General features: G+C 65.7%; 2 protein-coding genes across 2 annotated transcripts; one reads left to right on the top strand and one right to left on the bottom strand.

Moving 5' to 3' along the window:
• The first annotated feature begins 4,610 nt into the window (after window positions 1-4,610).
• Window positions 4,611-9,186, top strand: ENTPD8 (ectonucleoside triphosphate diphosphohydrolase 8). The gene is made up of 10 exons (XM_028524898.2): window positions 4,611-4,863; window positions 6,221-6,365; window positions 6,442-6,559; window positions 7,118-7,268; window positions 7,356-7,515; window positions 7,599-7,829; window positions 7,912-8,175; window positions 8,301-8,411; window positions 8,601-8,735; window positions 8,821-9,186. The coding sequence occupies exons 2-10, from the start codon at window positions 6,240-6,242 to the stop codon at window positions 9,010-9,012; spliced, it is 1,488 nt and encodes a 495-aa protein (XP_028380699.1). The 5' UTR covers window positions 4,611-4,863; window positions 6,221-6,239; the 3' UTR covers window positions 9,013-9,186.
• A 384-nt stretch (window positions 9,187-9,570) lies between these two features.
• Window positions 9,571-18,022, bottom strand: NOXA1 (NADPH oxidase activator 1). Its single transcript, XM_036020145.1, has 13 exons — window positions 17,573-18,022; window positions 15,605-15,687; window positions 14,866-14,974; window positions 13,798-13,932; window positions 13,388-13,555; window positions 12,359-12,451; window positions 12,094-12,106; window positions 10,918-11,385; window positions 10,663-10,721; window positions 10,308-10,462; window positions 10,041-10,155; window positions 9,821-9,935; window positions 9,571-9,724 (listed from the first exon to the last, which is right to left on the bottom strand). The coding sequence occupies exons 1-13, from the start codon at window positions 17,747-17,749 to the stop codon at window positions 9,636-9,638; spliced, it is 1,779 nt and encodes a 592-aa protein (XP_035876038.1). The 5' UTR covers window positions 17,750-18,022; the 3' UTR covers window positions 9,571-9,635.
• Between the last annotated feature and the right edge of the window lie 488 nt (window positions 18,023-18,510).

Below are 18,510 nucleotides of genomic sequence, written 5' to 3'. Positions count from 1 at the left end.
TTTTCTCCCTCCCTTCCCTCTCTAAAAATAAATAATTTTTTTAAAAAAACAAGAGATCTGGTCAGAATTTATGACAGACACCCTAGCCTACAGTGGACTCAGGAGGGCCTGCCTGTGGGAGGAGCCAGGAGGGCCCCACCCACGTTCACAACAGAATGGCTTGTAGCCCTGCCCTTCAGCTTCTCCTTCCTCTTCATCGAATACAGTGCTCCCTCCACTTGTTCCTCACATGACTCCCCATACAAGATGGCAATCCTTCCTTTTTCTCAAACCCTTCCTGATGACATAATACCTAGCTGAGATTTGTTTGTGATGGTCTGAATAGACATTTTCCCAAAGACGTACAGATTGCCAACAGGTGCATGGGAAGATGCTCGGCATCACTAATCATCAGGGAAATGCAGATGTGCCGCCTCACACCTGTTCGAACGACCGTCGTCAAAAAGGCCGGAGACAGGTGTTGCCAAAGGTGCGAGTGCGAAGGAGCCCTTGTGCCCTGTCCCGGGGACTCGGACCGGCACCACCACGGTGGGGACAGTGTGGAGGCTCCTCACAAAGTTAAAGATGGAGCTGCATTGTGGCCCAGCAACCCCGCTTTTGATTATTTATCTGAACAAAACAAAAACACGAATTCAAAAAGATATGCACACCCTCATTAATCACAGTAGCTAAGACATGGAAACCACCAAAATGTTCACTGATAGGTGATGAATAAAGAAGATGTGGTCTGTGTGCGGAACTTCTATTCGGCCATAAAAAGGAAGGAAGCCTGCCATTTGCGACAACGTGGATGGACCCCGACAGCATGGTGGCGAGACACACACCATGTGACCTCCTTTATGTGGAACCGGAGACAGAAAAGCGAGCTAACGGACGGGGAGAACAGATTGGTAGTTGCAATAGGTGGGGGGTGACAGTGAGAGAAATGAGTGAACTAGTTTTTTTTTTAGTTAGAATAAATTAATGTTCTAAAATATATTTTATTGGTTATGCTATTACAGTTGTCCAAATTTGCCCCCTTTCCCCCCTTCTGCCTGGCACCCCCATCCCTCTAGCAACCCCCCTCCCTTAGTTCATGTCCATGGGTCATGCATGTAAGTTCTTTGGCTGCTCCATTGCCTGTACTGTTCTTAACACCCCTGCCTATTCTGCACCTACCAACCTGTACTTCTTAATCTCTGCCCCTTCCCCCATTCTCCCCATTCCCCCTCCCAGCGGGTAACCCTCCCTCCAAATGATCTCCATATCTATAATTCTGTTTCTGTTCTGGTTGTTTGCTTCGTTGTTTAGATTCAGTTGTTGATAGGATAGTTGTGAGTTTGTTGTCATTCTAATGTTCATACTTTTGATTTGGTTTTTCTTAAATATGTCCCTTTGTAATTTCATGTGATAATGGCTTAGTGACGATGAACTCCTTTAAGAAAAGGCTTCCCAGACAAGACCCTTTTAGCTTTGTCTTGTCTGGGAAGCTCTTTATCTGCCCTTTCGTTCTAAATGATGGCTTTGCTGGGTAGACTAATCCTGGTTGTAGGTCCCTGCTTTTCATGCCTTTGAATATTTCTTGCCAGTCCCTTCTAGCCTGCAAAGTTTCTTTTGAGAAATCAGCTGATCTTCTTAAGGAAACTCTTTTGTAGGTCACTCTCTGCCTTTTTCTTGCTGGTTTTGAGGTTCTCTCTTTACCTTTAACTTTTGGCATTTTAATTATGATGTGTCTTGGTGTGGTCCTCTCTGGGTCCAACTTGTTTGGGACTCTCTGTGCTTCCTGGATTTGTATGTCTATTTCTTTTGCCAAATTAAGGGAAAAGAAATTCTTTCTTTCATTATTTTTTCAAATAAGTTTTCGATTTCTTGCTCTTCCTCTTCTCCTCCTGGCACCCCTTTGATTTGGATGTTGGTACGTTTGAAGATGTCCCAGAGGCTCCTTAGCCTATCCTTGTTTTTTTTAATTATTTTTTCTTCTTTCTGTTCTGATTGTTTTTTTCTTCCTTATGCTCCAAATCGCTCATTTGATTATCGTCTTCATCCCCTCCACTGTTGGTTCCCTGCAGACTTTGTAATGTAACGTAGCCTACAGTCCCACCTGGGTCTTTTATGCCGTTGAAGTACCCAGTGAGTTCTTTGAGCATCCTGACCACCAGTGTCTTGAACTCCGCATCTGCTGGATGGTTGATCTCCATTTCGTTTAGCTCTTTTTCTGGAGTTTTGATCTGTTCTTTCATTTGGGCCGTGTTTCTTTGTCTTTTCCATTTGACAGCGTTCCCGTGTTCGTTTCTGTGTAGTAGGTGGAGCTGCTTTAACTCCCTGTCTTAGTAGTGAGGCCTCCTGTGGAAAGCACCTGTAAGTTGTGCGGGACAGAGCTCAGGTAGCCATCAGGGCAGGGCATCCCATGTCTCCATCTGTCGTTCTCGTGGGGGAGGGTTCGCAGAGCGGGGCAGGGCTCGCAGAGGGGAGACTGTCGCTACCTGGCCTCCGGAGTTTTCCCCGGGAAGAAGCCTGGCACTGGCCCTGTTGCCGGTCACCTCACTTTCTCCCTTCTCCCCGCGTGCCCCTGGTGCCCCTCCAGCTATTGCCCTGGTGCTGAATCCCAGAGAGTGGGTTTGAGTAGATTCTAAGCTGGTATGGGGCCTTTAAACGGAGTTTCCTGAGAATCCGGCAGTGTCTTCCGCTGCCCCAACCCCCACTGGTTTTCACAGCCGGAAGTTATGGGAACTTATTTTCCTGGTGCTGGGACCCTGGGCTGGGTGGTCTGGTGTGAGGCTGGGATCCCGCGCTCCCAAGGTGTCCGTCCTGATGTTCACCCACCACACGTGGGTGTGGAACAGCCTGCTCCCGTCTCCGGGCCTCTCCGGGCACGTCCGCTCCTTCCTGCACACCTCTGCCCCCCCTGCCGGTCTGGATGAGTGTGGCTTCTGTGGATCCCTGGTTGTCAGACTTCCATCTGGCTCGGTTTTCTGATGAATCTGGGTGAGAGTTGTTGTGCAGTCTGGTTGTAGTTTTTGCTGTGGTTGTGTGAGGAGTCGGAGCGTGTTTGCCTACACCTCCATCTTGATTGGAAGTCTCAAAATAAATTTTTAAAGATGTACTGGATCTTATTCTGGAAACTAGAAAATGCTGGTAAAATTTTTTCAAGATCTAAATCCTTTATAAATTGTGTTCTTGGGTTGGAAGGCTCAAATTTGTAAAGGTATCAGTTCTCTGTTAAGGGATCACGGATTTAACATAACGCCAATCAGAATTTCAGGGGTATACTTTATATACACGGAAGGGCAGAGAAATTAAAGTAGCTAAAAAAAAACCGGTATTGAAAAAGAAGAACAAGGCTGGAGGACTCAAACTGCAGAACATTAAGGCCGACTAGTCGGCTGCAACGACTGAGACAGAATTGGGGGTGAGATCGTTGCAATCGGGGGTCACAAACAGACCCGCACAAACAGGGCCGTTCGGGCGAGGGCGGGGCGGGGCTCACGGAGCAAGGGCGGTGTCTGCGAGCTGTCGGTATCCGCTGGCAGAGCGCGCGCCTCGGCCTCAGCCCCGCCCCTCGCGCAGCCGCGCACACCCCAGCAGCGTGTGGTTGGGCGACGCGCCCACTGGGCGGGAGGAGCCAGACGGCCCGAGATTAAATCCCGCACGAGAGACGGACGGTGTGGTCGAGACGCCGCGAACACGAGATGGGCGAGGCTGCCGCCGGCGTACGGCGGCGTGCTGTCCCACTGCAAACGTGTTTTAAAAGGCCGACGGAGCACATTCTACAGCAACAGCAGAAACACGCGGCACGGGAAATGCATCGGTTTATGGCTTGTAAGTCGTTCCTGAGCACCTATTACATGCTGGACACAACCGTTACACGCTTCGGTAGCAGGCAGCACAGCTTGGCTTTCCCAAAAAATAAGTAAGTAGCCCCGGCTGCTGTGGCTCAGTGGTCTGAGCGCTGGCCTGCAAACCAAACGGTCACAGGTTCGATTCCCAGTCAGGGCACATGCCTGGGTTGCAGGCCAGGTCCCCAGTAGGGGGTGTAGTAGAGGCAACCACACACTGATGTTTCTCTCCCTCTCTTTCTCCCTCCCTTCCCCTCTCTCTCTAAAAATAAATAAAAATCTTTTTAAAAAGAAAGTAGAAAGTCCAGAAATGCCTTGGACAGGCAGGCCCAGCTGCACTCGGCTGGGCGCGGGGGAGGGGCACTTGGCACCCACAGGAGCCAGTGGGCCTCGGCCACATGCCGAGTGGAAGAAACCGGGCCCCGTCCACCCCTGGGACTGGGTCCCAAAGACAGACCGGAGCTGGTACCTGCAGGGGGGTGGCCAGGGTGTGGCCACAGGGGCTCCCAGCAGGGAGGGCCCTGTGGCCGGCTGTGCACAAAGGGGCGACCAGGTTGTGGCCCACGTCCACTGTGAGCGGAGCGCCCCGCAGCCAGGCGCTGAGGCTGCGGCGCGCCCCCGGGGACGGACTGCACAACAGGCTGGGCGGCCTCCTGGCCTTTGCTCTGGCTGGGCCTGGGCCCTCCACCTTTTCTGGTCACCTGACCCTGACCTAGCCTGGCACTCATCCTCTGGGGGGGGAGGGGAGGGGAGGCGAGGGTCAGAGGGCGAAGTCCAGCACCCGCCAAAGAGAGGCGGGGCCAGCGTGCCCTGGTCCCAGAGCAGGGCAGGCAGAGGGGGTGACGCCCCTGGGCAGCAGGGGGCTGAGGGACCCTCAGCAGTGAGGAGATGACCCTGGGCGGGGACTGGAGCTCAGCTCCACTGAGCCGCGGTCATCGGTCTGTGAGCTGGGGGCGGTCTGCCGCTCGGGGCGGGTGGCTCTGGCCGGCAGTGCACCTGCGTCAGCCTCCGCCACCTGCCTGGCTGCAGACCCAGATCCAGGAGGCTGGTGAGTAATAGGGAGGGGAGGGCAGGGAGGGAGAGGCAGGCTGGACAGAACCCGGCAGGTGTCTGAGGGAGCAGTCCAGCCTCCTCCTTGCTGCAGCTGGCTGCCCACCAGCCCAGGTGAGGGGGCTTCTCTGGTCTGGGGGTCCTGTCCTGGTTTGGGGGGGCTGCCCTGAGTGTGGGGGGGCTGTCCTGAGTGTGGGGAGCCTTCCCATTCACTTCGCTCACCCCGGGGGCTCAGGCTTGGGGCTCACATGCTACGTCCCCTGGAGGTGTGCTGTGCCATGGGGTCCTGGTGTCCCTGGCACCTGCCTGGCACCCACCTCTTTGTCACTGTGAGGTGAGAGGTGGCCTGTGGCCTGGGTGCTGGCTGATGACACGGGCTGGTCCCACCAAGGCCTCCCCTGACTGTAGCCCGAGCAGGTCACCTGTCCCCTCTGTGCCTCCGTCTCTCCTTCTCCAAGTGGGGTCAGAGCCACGTGGCCGGTGGCAGTCCCCACGGGCCAGAAGCCTGGGCAGAGGCGGCCTCCTGCTCGAGTGTCACTCAGTTTGGACGAAGTGCAGGGGCACAGGAATGGGCGATATGATACAGAACCCCGTGACCCCAAAGTGCTGCCACCCGGAGATCGGGTTCCCTGGGCAGTGGTGCGCCGGCCCGGCCCGAGGCTCCTGGTGACCCCGAGAGCGCGGCCAGCTCCAGGGCCCTGTGTCCGCGGGTCAGCCGTGGCCGCCTGGAGCCAGCCAGAAGGTTTCACCTCGGAGACGCTGGAGGCTGGGTTTTCAAGCAGAAACCAGGTGTCTGTTAACGCTGCCTGGAGGTCCTTCCGGGACAGGATGTGCTTCCCGAGACCCCACCGACCCCACTCACTGGGCCACGGGAGGTCCCCTGCACCTGCCGGCTCAGGCTTGACCTCAGGGCCCCAGAGAAAGCCCCTCCTGGAGGGCCCTAAGAGTGGGACCCGAGAGGAGGCAGGTGGGCGGGAGCCGGTGTCCTGGGCCCCCCAGGTCAGCCTAGAGCTGACCGCAGAGCTGGGCGCCTCCCGTGGGGGACAGGTGGGAGGGGGCAGGGCTCCGGCCCAGACACCTCGAGGGTGGGCAGGCAGCCCCACCGGTCCTGCCACACAGCGGCGTCAGAAAGGGGCCCCGGGGCTGTCCGTGAGCGTGGTGGGCCACGCCAGTCTCGCCCCCCGCCGACACGGCCTCCTGGTGCCTGGTGCCCACACCCCCTCCAGAGCCCGCCGCACCCAGGCTCCCAGCTGTGGCCTCCGGCCCTGCCCTTCGACCCAGGGAGCCACACTGCACCCCAGGAGGGCGGAGAGGTGGGGTCTGCCCACCGCTGCCCACCCTGCCCCATCCCCCAGGTGCAGCCCTGCCCCCACCATGAGGCTGACCGGCAAGGAGAGGGTCCTCACGGCCCTGCTGGGCATCACTGCGGCCTCGGGCCTCACCACGCTCATTCTCATCCTGGTGGAGGCCACCAATGTCCTGCTGCCCACGGCCACCAAGGTGTGCTCCCAGACCCTGAGCCGGGGGCGGTGGGGGGGGCAGGCCCGCGCCATCCTGAACCCCGTATTGCTCCCAGTTCGGGGTTGTGCTGGACGCGGGCTCCTCCCACACGTCCCTCTTCGTGTACCGGTGGCCGGCGGACAAGGAGAACGACACGGGTGTGGTCAGCCAGGCCCTGGCCTGCAGGGTGCAAGGTCAGTGGGCCGGTCTGTCAAGGGTGGGCAGTGTCGGGAGCCACGGCCCCTGCCGGGCGGGGCTGGAAGGCAGCACAGGCTGGCGTCCGCCCCCGGGGGGACTGCCCTAAAGGAGAGGGGCCCCGAGACGTGGCGTGGGCTGCCCCAGGAGGCAGGGCCGGGCAGGGTCCCCCTGGGTGCGGACGGGCCCCTGCCGGAGCCCGAGGTCCTGCCTCCTCCGGCTTTGGGGCTCCTGGTGCTCCTGCAGCTGTGGTCCGCCCCTGCCTGCCCCTGCCCCTGCCCAGCTGCCTCCCCGGGTCTCAGCCCCCTGCCCCTTCTCTCACGAGGGCCCTGTCCCGCCGTGGGGGTCCCCTAGGGGGACCCAGGAGGACCTCACCCCCAGGTCCTTACTGACATCTGCAAAGACTTCTTCCCAAAGAAGGCCATGCTGGAAGGTTCTGGAGGGGGTGAGGCGACGTGGACACTCCTTCTGGGGGCCACTGTCCAAGCCCCCACAGGCCCTCTCAGCCCAGCCAGCCTGCGGGGCCTGGAGCCCGGTCCCGGGGTGCTGTGTTCCAGGGCCCGGCATCTCCTCGTTCGCCTCCGACCCCGCCCAGGCCGGCGAGAGCCTGCAGGGCTGCCTGCAGGAGGCGCTGGCCGCGGTCCCGGCAGCCCAGCACTCGGGAACCCCCGTGTTCCTGGGGGCCACAGCCGGCATGAGGCTGCTCAGGTGGGGCCGGCACTCCCAAGGGCAGGCGGGTGGGCGGGCGGGCGGGCGGGCAGGCCCCCGTGGACCTCAGCGCCCCGTCCCGCGCAGCCAGAAGAACAGCTCTCAGGCGGCGGGCATCTTCGCAGCGGTCGCCCAGGCCCTGGGCCGGGCCCCCCTCAATTTCCGGGGCGCCGAGCTCCTGCCCGGCCGGGACGAAGGTGCCTTCGGTTGGATCACCATCAACTACGTCCTGGGCTTGCTGGTCAAGGTGCGTGGGCAGCCCCGGGCGGGGGCTGCAGGGGCGGGGCCGGCCGGCGCCGCGGGTCCCCGACTGTGCCCGTCTGCGCTCAGTGCTCCTTCTCGGGAGAGTGGATCCGGCCTCCGGAGGGGACGCTGGTGGGCGCCCTGGACATGGGTGGGGCCTCCACCCAGATCACCTTCGTGCCCGGAGGCCCTGTTCAGGACGAGAGCTCGCAGGCCACCTTCCGCCTCTACGGCTTCCAGCACGGCGTCTACACGCACAGCCACCTCTGCTTCGGGCGGGACCAGGCGCTGAGCCGGCTGCTGGCCCGGCTGGTGCAGGTGGGCTCTCCCGGGGGCGGGGCCCACGGCCGAGCCCCCGCTCCCTGGAGGTGCTCAGGGCCGCCTCCCGCCCTCTCCGCAGAGCAGCCCCTCCAGCCTGGTCCGCCACCCCTGCTACCACAGCGGCTACCGGGACACGCTGTCCCTGGCCCGCCTGTTCGAGTCGCCTTGTGTGCAGGGCACGGCGCCCCCGCACCTGCCCCCGAACCTGACCGTGGAGGGGACCGGGAACCCCAGCGCCTGCGTCGCGGCCATCCGGGAGCTCTTCAACTTCTCCCGCTGTGAGGGCCAGGGAGACTGCGCCTTCAACGGGGTCTACCAGCCCCCCGTGCGGGGCCAGTTCTATGTGAGCCGCGGGGCCCGACACCAGGTGGACCCGGGACTCGGGGCTCTTGGGGCCTCTGCACCTGGCGCGGGGCAGGGTGCAGACCGGCGCTGCCCCAGCACAGAGACACCCCTGTCCCCCCACAGGCCTTCTCCAGCTTCTACTACACCTTCCACTTCCTGAACCTCACCTCGGGGCAGCCGCTGGCCACGGCCAACGCCACTGTCTGGGAGTTCTGCCAGAAGACCTGGAGGCAGGTGGGTGGGCCCCGGGGCCGCCCAGGCGGCAGCTCGTCCGAGCGGGGACTGGGGGACCCCACCCCGGACAGCGTGACCGCTGGGGCTGGGGGGCTGTGGAAGGGAGGACAGCCCCTTGGCCTCAGGTGGGGCCGGCCCCGGCGGCCCCGGTGGCGTGGCTTCACCGGGCCCCGGGCCTTCCCGGCCCAGGTGGAGGAGCTCTCGGCCGGGCAGGACAGCCGGCTGAGCAACTACTGCGCCTCGGGCCTGTACATCCTCACGCTCCTGGTGGACGGCTACGGGTTCAGCGAGCACACCTGGCCCAGCATCGAGTTCCGCAAGCAGGTGGCTCCCCCCAGGCCCAGGAGGGAGGGGCGGATCGGGGTTGGGGGAGGCCGGCCACAGCCCTGACCGCCCGTGCGTCCCCCAGGCCGGCGGGACCGACATCGGCTGGACGCTGGGCTACATGCTGAACCTGACCAACATGATCCCGGCCGAGGCGCCTGCCCAGTGGCGGGCACAGAGCTACGGCATCTGGGTGGCCGGTGTCACCTTTGTGGTGCTGACCCTCGGGGCCATCCTGGCTGCTGCCGCGGCCCTGCTGCTCTGGCCCAGGGACTAAGCAGGAGGTCTCCTAGCACACGAGAGGCCCCACCGGCTGGGCCACCCGGCCTGGACGCCTGCGCTGGCCGGGACCTCCACAAGCCCCTGACTGTGCAGCTCCCAGGGGCTTGTCCTGTGGGCTCCGACCTCAGGACAGAGTTGCTCTGGCCAAGGAGGCGGTGCCGTGACCCCCACCGGGGCCTCCCCACCGGTGGCTTCTCTGTCCTGGCACCCTGGGTCCCCTCCCCTACTATGCTTTCTGGGGCAGCGGGGACTTCCCGCACAGCTGCCCGCTGCCAGGCCTGCCGGGCACCGGAGGGACGATGCGCCGGGTGGAGGCCAGGAGAGGGGACCGATGGCTGGAGCAAAAGGGGGTGGCCCCTCCCCGGGAGTGGCAGGCAGGGGGCCCAGTGTCCTCAAGAGGGAGGCTGGCGGAGGCCCCGCCTGCAGCCCCAGTGTCACCCGGCCTGAGGGACCAGGGGCTGCTCTGGAGCGGCCCCGCCCCCCTATGCCCTTGGTCAGGCCTCGGAGTGACCAAGCCCAGAGCACGCCCACTCCTCTGGGGGAAGACGCTTTTATTAAAACCCTCCCTCCCACCACGGGGCTTCTCGGGGCTGGTGTCGCCGCGGCCGCCCGGGCTCCTCACGCACAATGGCCGGCCGGGACCACGAAGCACTTGGGGAAGATGCCGACACGGCCATCACAGTGGCCCTCCAGCCACGCCTGGTCCACTGCAGGGGACAGGGCACGATGCCACGTCCGCCCGCGGACCCCGCCTGCCCCGGTGACCCCAGCCGGTGCCGGGGAGAGGGCGCCGCCTGCCCCACCTCCACACAGGACGTCCACAGTGTCCCCCGGCTGCAGGTCCAAGTCCTCGGGCCGCTGGGCGGGGTAGCTGTGCCGGGCCACCACCTGGCAGAGGACCGGCCGGCCGTCTACTGCCTGTGGCGGGGGGACACTGCGGGGTCAGCCGGCCCCGGAGGGCCCTGGGCCCTCCTCCCCCAAGGCCGCCCCAGCAGGCCCAGGCCCTGGCTCCCCGAGGCTCACCCGGCACCGCAGCTGCAGCCCCGAGGGGCCAGAAGCCGCGTCCCGCCAGGCCCGCTGCAGCGCCCGCTCCTCAGGCAGGGGGACCCAGCGCCCACCGTCACCGGGCTCCCGGTAACTGCGGAGAGGCCCGTCAGTGTGGGCAGCAAGGGGCTGCCGGCCTGCTCGGGCCGGGGCCGTGGGGCTGCTGCGGACCCCGGACACACGCAGCCCCTGGGGCGGCCGCCCCTCTTCCAGCTGTGGCCCCTCCCCGGGCTGAGAGGTGCCCACCTGAGCTGCCCGCACTGGGCCTGGGCAGGGAGGGCCTCGCTCAGCAGGGCCCTCAGGCTGGACAGGCTGGCTCCGCACGGGGCCTCCAGGGCCAGGGTAAAGGCACATTTCACCGTGACAGCCACCGAGCCCTTGCGGTCCCCTGCGGCCACTCCCTGGGCCGGGCAGAAAGGTGGCGGGTCTCTGAAGCCCTAGATCTTCATGGCCACGGGGGGCTTTGGGCCCAGGGTGGGGGCAGGGGGTGCGGTCAGGTCAGGACTGGGAGGGTGGGAAAGGCTGGGACCCCCGGGGCCACTCAGAGGGACAGGGCCTGGTCTTGGGGCCCCCTCATTTCTGGGGAGTAAGGACCTCTTACCCCAGCACCCATGGGGTCTGCGGAGGGCTCAGGGTCTGGCTGCCCAGCTGCCAGCTGCCCTGCCAAGGGGGACAGAGCAGGGGCTCAGCAGGTCCTCACCCCCGAAGGGCAGCGTTTTGGAGGGGCTGCCAGAACGCCCCGCCCACAGGGAGGCCTGAGGCTGCCGGCTCCCTTGTCGGGGACCAGAGAGCCTGCTCTCAACACCCCTCCCCCCCAGCCTGCTCCCACCCAGCACAGTGGGCGGGGTGCCCTTACCTACAGGAGCCTGCTGGCCAGCCTGCTCCGGGTGGGGTCTCTGCGAGGGAAGCCACGGTGGGGCCACGGTGGGGCCCGGGGTGGTGGGAGCCTCGGGGAGCCGGTGGCAGTGACTCCCTTCCCTGGGGTCTCTGACACACTGAATGGGGAACCCCCTCCTTCCCGCGGGGCAGGAAGTGAGGCCCACGCCCTCCCTCTTCAGCCAAACCCCAGCGCCTGGGGCTGACCCGCGGCCAGGAGGGCAGGCAGGGAGACGGGGCCTGACTGAGGCGGGGATGGCCCACTGCTGGGGGGGGCGGGCTGCAGGCCAGGCCCCGGAGCGCCTGTCAGGGACGGGTGAGGAGGCTGCCCGCCCTGCCTGAGACCCTTGCAGTGCCTGGCGGTGGCTGCTGGTCCCCGGGCTCAGCCTGGAGTGGGGGGGTCCTCCCGGTACTGCGGCCCCTGTCCCCCTCCACCCGGCCCACTTACCTGCTCACCCTCGGAGACACGCGCACGGTGCTCAGCCGGCCCTGCCCGGCCAGATCCGACCTCCGAGACTGCGCTGGGGGGTGTCCCGGGGCCGAGGGGCGTGCCGGCTCCGCAGGGGCCTGTGTCTTTGGCCCTGGGGGGAGGGCGCCCCATCCTCAGGGCCCACTTCCCCCTGGCGCAGCCCACCGGCTGCCCCCCCAGTCAAGGGCTCTACAAAAGGTGGGCCTCAGGGGAGCCCTGAGTACAGAGGCGTGGGGGTGGGCAGTGAGGGGCCTGCCCCCCACCCTGTGTGGCCCCGAACGCCTCCAGTGGCAGTGGCCCCCTCTCCAAGGCCCAGGTGTGGCAGTGGGGCTGCTGCTCGGGGCAGACATGGCCCAGCCTGCGCCCCACCCCGGGCGCCTCACGCCACCCTGCCTTGCTGCCTGGAGCCCACCGGGGCCTGAGCGGTGGTCCGAGGGGAGCGGCAGGAGAGAGGGCGCCCTGGGCCTCTGCACACACGGGGCCACGGGAAGGGCTGAGGGCCTGGACCCCCTGGCTCCAGGGGCTGTGGCCGGTTTCCTGCTGGAAAGGGGACGTGGCGGTCCCAGCCTGTGGCCGGGAGTGGCTACGCCGGGTGTGCGGGCCCCGCCGCCCCGACCGGGGAAGCAAGCACGCGGAGGGGCAGCACCGTTTCCTACCTCGGGCCCCCCCTGGGCCTGGCTCCCCCACCCTGGTCTGGAACCTGCGGGCACAGAGCGACATTCAGCTCGGTGCCCTGACGCCCCTGGGTGAGGGGCGGGGTGGGGGGCCTGGCCGTGCTTCCCCAGGCAAGACCGTGTGGTGTCCACAGGCTGCCCCACAGGAGAGACGGGACAGCCGCCGACCCCCCCCCCCCCCGCCAGTGCCCAATCAGAGGGAGGCTGGGGAGTCCAGGGAGGGCGCAGAGCAGGCTCGGCCTCTCCCCACCTCCACAGGGGCGTCACAGCGCTCTGACCCCCAAGACCCCAGGCAAAGAGGCCGGGCTGAGGGGAGGGAGGTGTCCACCCACCTGGGGCTGCTGAAGCCCAGCGCCAGAGGCCACCACCACCTGGTGAGGGACAGCAGAGGGACAGCCGGGTCAGAGGTGCCCAACCACACCCCCAGGGGCCCCGCGGTGTCTGCTCCCCAACCCTGGGTGCCTGCCTGCACCCCACACCTCCCGTCTGCTGGGCGGGGCCACCCCGGCCCGAGGCCACCACACCACCCAGGGGCCGGCCAGGTGGAGAGACACTCTGGGCAGAGGAAGGCTCATTGTTTTAACTGATTTTCATGCTGCAGATTTTAAAATAGTTTTGCCCCTTAGAAAGTCTTCTACTGTGAAAAGTAGACTCGAATGTGGTAGGGTAATGCCACCCAGAGCCCCCGCTCCGCCCAGCAGACCAGCCTCCGCCAGGGGACACAGCAAAGGGTCTCGGTGTCCGTGACTCCTGCTCTCACCCGGGGCCGCACACAGCTGCACACCACATGCTGGCCCTCCGTGGCTGGGGGCGTCCGGCTGGCCCAAGGCCACCGACCCCAAACCAAAGGGACTTTTGCTCTGAGCACACGGGGGCCCACTTGCCCACCTGCGCCCCGCCCTTGGGGACAGGCCGCTCCCCAGTGTCCTGTGATGGTGGTGCTGTCGGCCTGGCCCAAGTGGGCGCGATGCGGCCAGGCCGGCCCAGCGCGGCCGCCCCTGCCCTCGCACTCGGTGGGGGCTGCTGGGGCCGGCAGAGCCTGGAGGCAGCGGCACACAGGACAACACCTGGGGCCCCTGCTCTGCCCCCTGGTCTCGAGGCCCCAGGTCTGTAGGCCCCATTTGGACTCGTGCCCCCAGCCAGCCCTGTGCCCACCGTCCACCCACCAGGGCCTGTGCGGGACGTGCACCAGACCCCACCCACCCCTGAGAGCCCAGCACGGGCCTGGCCGCCTGCCCGTCTCTGGCCGCTGGGCCCTCTGGCCCCCGAGGGCCTGCGGCCTGAGGAGCAAGAAGCCGCCCCCTTACCTTGGCCTTGCCCAGGAAGTCCATGGGCCTCAGGTGCTCCAGGTAGCGCCGGGGGGGCCGGAAGACCTCGCCCCTGGGCACGCTCCGAGGCTGCAGGGTACCCTGTTCCTGGAGGGAGGCCCGGCCCATGCCGACCCCGCGTCTGGCCGCCCGCACCTGCCATAGCCCCTGCGCTCCAGAGCAGACAGCGTCACTGGGGGTCCCCACCCTCTCCCCACGGGCCGTGGAGCACCCTTGCCCAGCCGCCACACCTGGGCACACGGGCCACCTGCCCCTGGACGTGTCTTCGTCTCACGTAGGTGGGCCTGTGGGGGTCTGTGTGTGTGGGCGCTGGGCCCCCTGAGTGGCTCTGGGTCAGAGCAGGAGCCCATGGGCAGCGGCCGGCCTGGTCTTCCTCTCCTGCCCCTCACCTGCACTCGGGCCAGGGCCGCGTCCAGGTCACGGCGGGCGCCTTCGGGCCCCTTGGAGACAGCGTCCTCCAGGCTGCGGGCCGCCTCAGCCCAGAGTCCCAGCCGGCACTGCGCTGCCGCCACGTTGAACAGCACCTGGGCCCAGGTGCGGGTGGGCCGTGGCCAGGGCCCCCCCCGCGTCCCATAGCTTCCAGGGCTCTTCCAGAGGCCCCGCTGTGCAGAGCTGGCCTGGCTCAGAGGATCGTGCCCTGGGATGCCCCCACCCCGAGGTCCATAGCTCTGGCCCATCTCCCATCTCTGGGGTGCCCTCTGGCCTCTCTCACCCCCATTCTGCGCCTGGCCGGTCCCCTCCATGGCCCCTTCCTCCCTGCATTGCCCCCCACCGGTCTGGGTGTGGCCCTTCTCTGTCCTGTCCCCCCTCCCAGGTGAAAGGACATCTGGCGGACACGTGGGGTTGGGTTACGGCTGTTGGCAGCAGGGACCAGCCAGGGGCAGTGGGCCCGGAGGAGGCGGCCTGCAGAAGAGGAGTCAGGGTCCCTGTGGCTCGCCAGGGTTACCACGCTCCTGGAGCCAGCCGGCCACCCCCTAGGGACGCCGCAACGGGGCCCAGTGGGAGTCACCTGCGTTGCTCAGTGCCCTGGGCTGGGGGACACAGGGGGTCTGTGGACCCACGCCTGATGGACCTTCCTCCACGGTTCCCAGGGGCCTCCACAACGGCGTGCTTCTGGGTCCCCGGGAGTATTTGGGGGTCCTTCCCAGTGCCCCTCCCCCAGTGCCGACACTGTCGCTTAGCCAGGCCGCCTTCTCTCACCCCCCTCTCCTGGCTGGAAGCGATTCTGGCGTCCATACCCCACCAGGACCTAGGACCCAGCCTCCTTGGGGTGGGGGAGTAACCAGCGGGGGCTGGGGGGCACCCTGGCCAGAGGGAGCCTCTGTCCACACAGCCTCACCTGGGACAGTAACAGACAACAGGACCCAGAGGAGGGGGTTTGCAGGAACCAAGGACCTCGAGGGACCACTCAGGCCACCCACCCCTGGACAGCACCCCCGGAGGCACCCCTGGCCTACCTCCCAGGCCTGCAGCTTGAAGCGCAGGCCCAGCTGTGCGTAGTCGATGGCCGTGTTCCCCCGCAGCCGGGCCAGGGCCACCTGGAAGTCGGACAGGGCCTCCTGGGACCTGCAGGCAGCCGGTGGCCGGGGGCCCTCAGTAAGGAAAGGGGCCCAGCTCCATCCCCACATCCCCCCCTACCCCGGGCTCCAGGGACACCTGCTGGGGGCAGTGGCAATTACTCAAGTCCCCACGAAGCTCTTGAGGGGTCAGTGCACAGATGTGGCTACTCCTGGAGCATGGGGTGGTGCCCAGCTCTGCATTCTGGGCGTCTCCCTCCCCTGGCCCTGTCTGCACCCACACCCCCATTTGGTGTCCCAGCTGTGCCCTGGCCAGTTCCCTCCTGCTCCTCGAGCCCCCCACTCCCTGCTGCAAGGTCCCCTGCCCACCATTCACTCCCCCTCAGAGAGGCTCCGGGCTGAGCCACGTGCCCAGCATGGGGCCCCCTGTGGGGGTCGTCCTGGGGGCCAGGCTTGTCTCCAAGAAGGCAGCAGTGCAGAGACAAGGAGAGCAGGGCGGACCCTGAGCCCCTCTGCACTCGGTCCCCACCGCAGACCATGTGGTGAGGAGCAAAGGAGGGGACGCCTGCAGCGTGCACACCCCGCAGAGACGAGGGACCATGGGGCTCTGCCCGCGTCCCACTCCCAGCCCGGAGGAGGTGGCCCGCAGGAGAGGGGGAGCCAGGGGCCCCGTGCTCACCTCTCCAGCTGGAAGTTGGCCACTCCACGCTGGAAGAAGCCGACGGCCAGGTACACATCCTTGGCCACTGCTCGGTCAAACGCCTGGGAACAAACGTGCCCACGGAATGCCGAGAGCACCAAGGTCTGCAACCCCTCCCCCCAGGTCACAGACACAGTCCAGATGCATGACCAGCAACGGGGCCGAGGAATTCTGTGGGCCCCGTGAAAGTGCCTTGTGCCAGCCCAGGGCCCTCAGAGCTCGTGCGTGGGCGCACAGGGCCATCGGGGCCCCCCACTGCCATAGCCCAAACCAGCCGAGCCCCAAGGGCCCTCAAGGGGCTCACAGTGCAGCGAGGTGGTGTCACAAACCACTGTGCTTGCCACGAGGACAAGGAGAGAGGACGAGGGACAGTCCCCCACACTGATGCCAGCTGCCTCGGGGGGACGCCGTTATGTAAGACTTTTGTCTTTTGTAGATCCTATTTTTGGCGGCTCGTACACAGTGACACACTTCTCATCCAGCAGAGTGAGGAAGAACAGCAGCACAGCTCCTCCCGAAACCGCACTCAGAAACGCCGCCATCTGTCCCTTCCAGGGGACGGAGGCCGCAGAGGGGGTGTGGCGGCCATACGCTACCAGGTCTACCCGTGCCGGGGGCTTGCTGGACAGGACCTGACCCCAGCTCGGAGGTTCCGTGTGCTGGCCGCTCGGGGCCAGCACCACCTGTGTGTCTGCTGTCCCGCCCGCCCCCTCACCTCTGCGGCAGCCAGCTCAAGGCTCCCGTGGAGCCCGGAGAGCACAGCCCGGCCTCCGCACGCCTCTCCTCGCCCTGTGCTGCTCCCCCCAAAAAACAATGATTAATGGCAGCTGTTCCACTGCTTTTAAACATCTCAAATTTCCAACAAATGTGCTCTTCAACTGTGACTTCATTGCCTCGACTTTAGACAGCACGAGACTCCTCCTCCTTGGGGCAGGGGAGAACCGATGGGGTGCCCCCTCTCCCTGGGGGGTGAGTCACAGCTACGCAGCTGTGATGGCTGGACGGCCCGACGCCCGCGGTTGCTGCCGAGCCACCTGGTGTCCCCTGATCGGACGCCCTCCCTCGGACGGCAAGTAAACAGAAAAGGCTGCTGAGCATCATGGTTCGCACGGAAGGTCAGAAACAGCGGCAGCCCCCAGTGCCTTCTGGTGGAGGAGTTTGGGGGACACGGACATGGATGTCACCTCCCTCTCTTCACGTGTGCCGTTTCCATCGACCACGTGAGGGACCGAGGAACCAGGCTCTTTCCAGAGGTTGGGGCCTGTGTGCTGCGGGGGTTGGGGGGTGACACCAAGCCTTAAAGGGCAGAGAGTGGCTCCTGCTGCCCCCTGGGCGGAGCCAGACGGGCAGGCGCTGTGCATCCTGCTCCCCAGGTGCTATTCTGAGGTGCAGGTCGGGAGACGGGGGAGCCCTCACGTCTGGGCTGTGGGTGCAGGCCTGTCTCCTCGCCATCACCACAGGCATCTGCTGAGGCCCCCTGCACCAAACCCTACACCTCCAGGGACAGGTAAGCCCCTTCCCCACCAGAGCCAGCCTCGAGCTTGTTTCCTGGCATGTCAGCGCCTCTGCGAGAGCACCTGAACCAGGTGTGTTAGCGCCTCTGCGTGAGCACCTGAGCTAGTGTCGCACCTGGCCTTTCCAGGTGACCATACAGTCACCGCACAGGGGAGGCAGTAGGAACCCCTGCGCCCCATGGTGGCCCTGACTCCACCAGCTCAGGACGAGGGTCCCTCGACCACAGAGCTCTCTGCTGCCTTAGGTGTTCACTGAGGCAGAACGCTGGATGGACTTCCCCAGGTGACCCGCGGAGAGGCGGGGCTTGTCCCTGCAGCTGGGTCTTCATCACACTGCTCACCGGCCAGGCGCGCGGTAAGGCCCCCAGTGCCAGAGAACAGCCTCCCCCGGAGGCGGAGTCTCCGCGACTAACCCTGGGGCTCCCTGGCTCACCCGCAGCGCGGCCTCTGGGTCCCCGGCCAGCAGGTGCACGCAGCCCACGTTGAAGCACATTTTCGCCGGCTGCCCCGGGACGCCCGAGAAGAGGCGCAGGGCGCAGTCCCAGTCCCCGCGCGCCACAGCCTGCACGCCCTGCTGCCAGTCGAACACCAGGTCCCTGAGCCAGGGCATGGCGCCGTCAGCACCTGTCCGGCCGCTGCGGAAGTCGTTGCTTCCGGGCAGGTGGCGGGATGGTGTCCCTTGAGGGGTCCGGTGGGATGACTGGGGCACCGAGGACCGCGGAGCAGGGACGTCTGGATCCGGAGGTGGGCTAGGACTGTGGCGCGCCCTCAAGGCCAGGGGGGATCGGGGCGGAGGACCGCTGGGCACTAGTACGCAAGAGGGGTGTCTGTGAGCGCCAGGTGAGACACGCCCCCTGCAGTCCTTGGCGCCCCCTGGCGGTAGAGCAGCCCCACCGCGCCAGCCCCACCCACCGACGTGGCCCCGCCCTCCGGTACCTGGCCCCGCCCCTCGGTGCCAGTCCCGCCCCGGCAGGACCACGCCCCCGCCCGCGGGCCAGCCCCTCCGGGTCCAGCCACGCCCCCTTTCTGTCAGCTCCGCCGCGGACCGCCCTTTTCGGTTTCAGTCCCGCGCCCCGGACTCGCGCCGAAAAGCTCCGAAAAGCCCCGAGCGCTCGTGCTTCCCCGCCAGCCGCCCCGAGCCCGCCCGTCCGCTTCGGCCTGGGTGCCCCAGGGAAAGCCGTCCGGGTCCGCTGCCGCCGCTGCTGCCGCGGCTGGGCCAAGGTTCCGGGCGGGTGCCGCGGGCTCAGGTGAGCGACCCCCGGAGTGCGGGACCAGGTCGGGCGGGCTCGGGGGCCGCTGGGGCGCAGGAGGCAGGACCGCGCCGAGGGGCTGCGGTGGGCAGGGGCGCAGCCCGGAGCCCTTTCCTGGCCG

This window comes from Phyllostomus discolor, chromosome 3 (assembly GCF_004126475.2).
Source record: "Phyllostomus discolor isolate MPI-MPIP mPhyDis1 chromosome 3, mPhyDis1.pri.v3, whole genome shotgun sequence".
Taxonomy (NCBI): domain Eukaryota; kingdom Metazoa; phylum Chordata; class Mammalia; order Chiroptera; family Phyllostomidae; genus Phyllostomus; species Phyllostomus discolor.
This window is presented reverse-complemented; position numbering and strand designations above follow the sequence as displayed.

Excerpts from the sequence above, each read along its gene's own strand:
- ENTPD8 (XM_028524898.2), top strand. The coding sequence starts at position 6,240 with ATGAGGCTGACCGGCAAGGAGAGGGTCCTCACGGCCCTGCTGGGCATC. Across the intron at positions 6,560-7,117 it reads CCTGGCCTGCAGGGTGCAAG|GGCCCGGCATCTCCTCGTTC; the intron begins GTCAGTGGGCCG and ends GCTGTGTTCCAG. Across the intron at positions 7,269-7,355 it reads GCCGGCATGAGGCTGCTCAG|CCAGAAGAACAGCTCTCAGG; the intron begins GTGGGGCCGGCA and ends CGTCCCGCGCAG.
- NOXA1 (XM_036020145.1), bottom strand. The coding sequence starts at position 17,749 with ATGCCCTGGCTCAGGGACCTGGTGTTCGACTGGCAGCAGGGCGTGCAG. Across the intron at positions 13,933-14,865 it reads TCAAGCTGCAGGCCTGGGAG|GTGCTGTTCAACGTGGCGGC; the intron begins GTAGGCCAGGGG and ends ACCTGGGCCCAG. Across the intron at positions 9,936-10,040 it reads GGCTGCAGCTGCGGTGCCGG|GCAGTAGACGGCCGGCCGGT; the intron begins GTGAGCCTCGGG and ends CCCCCGCCACAG.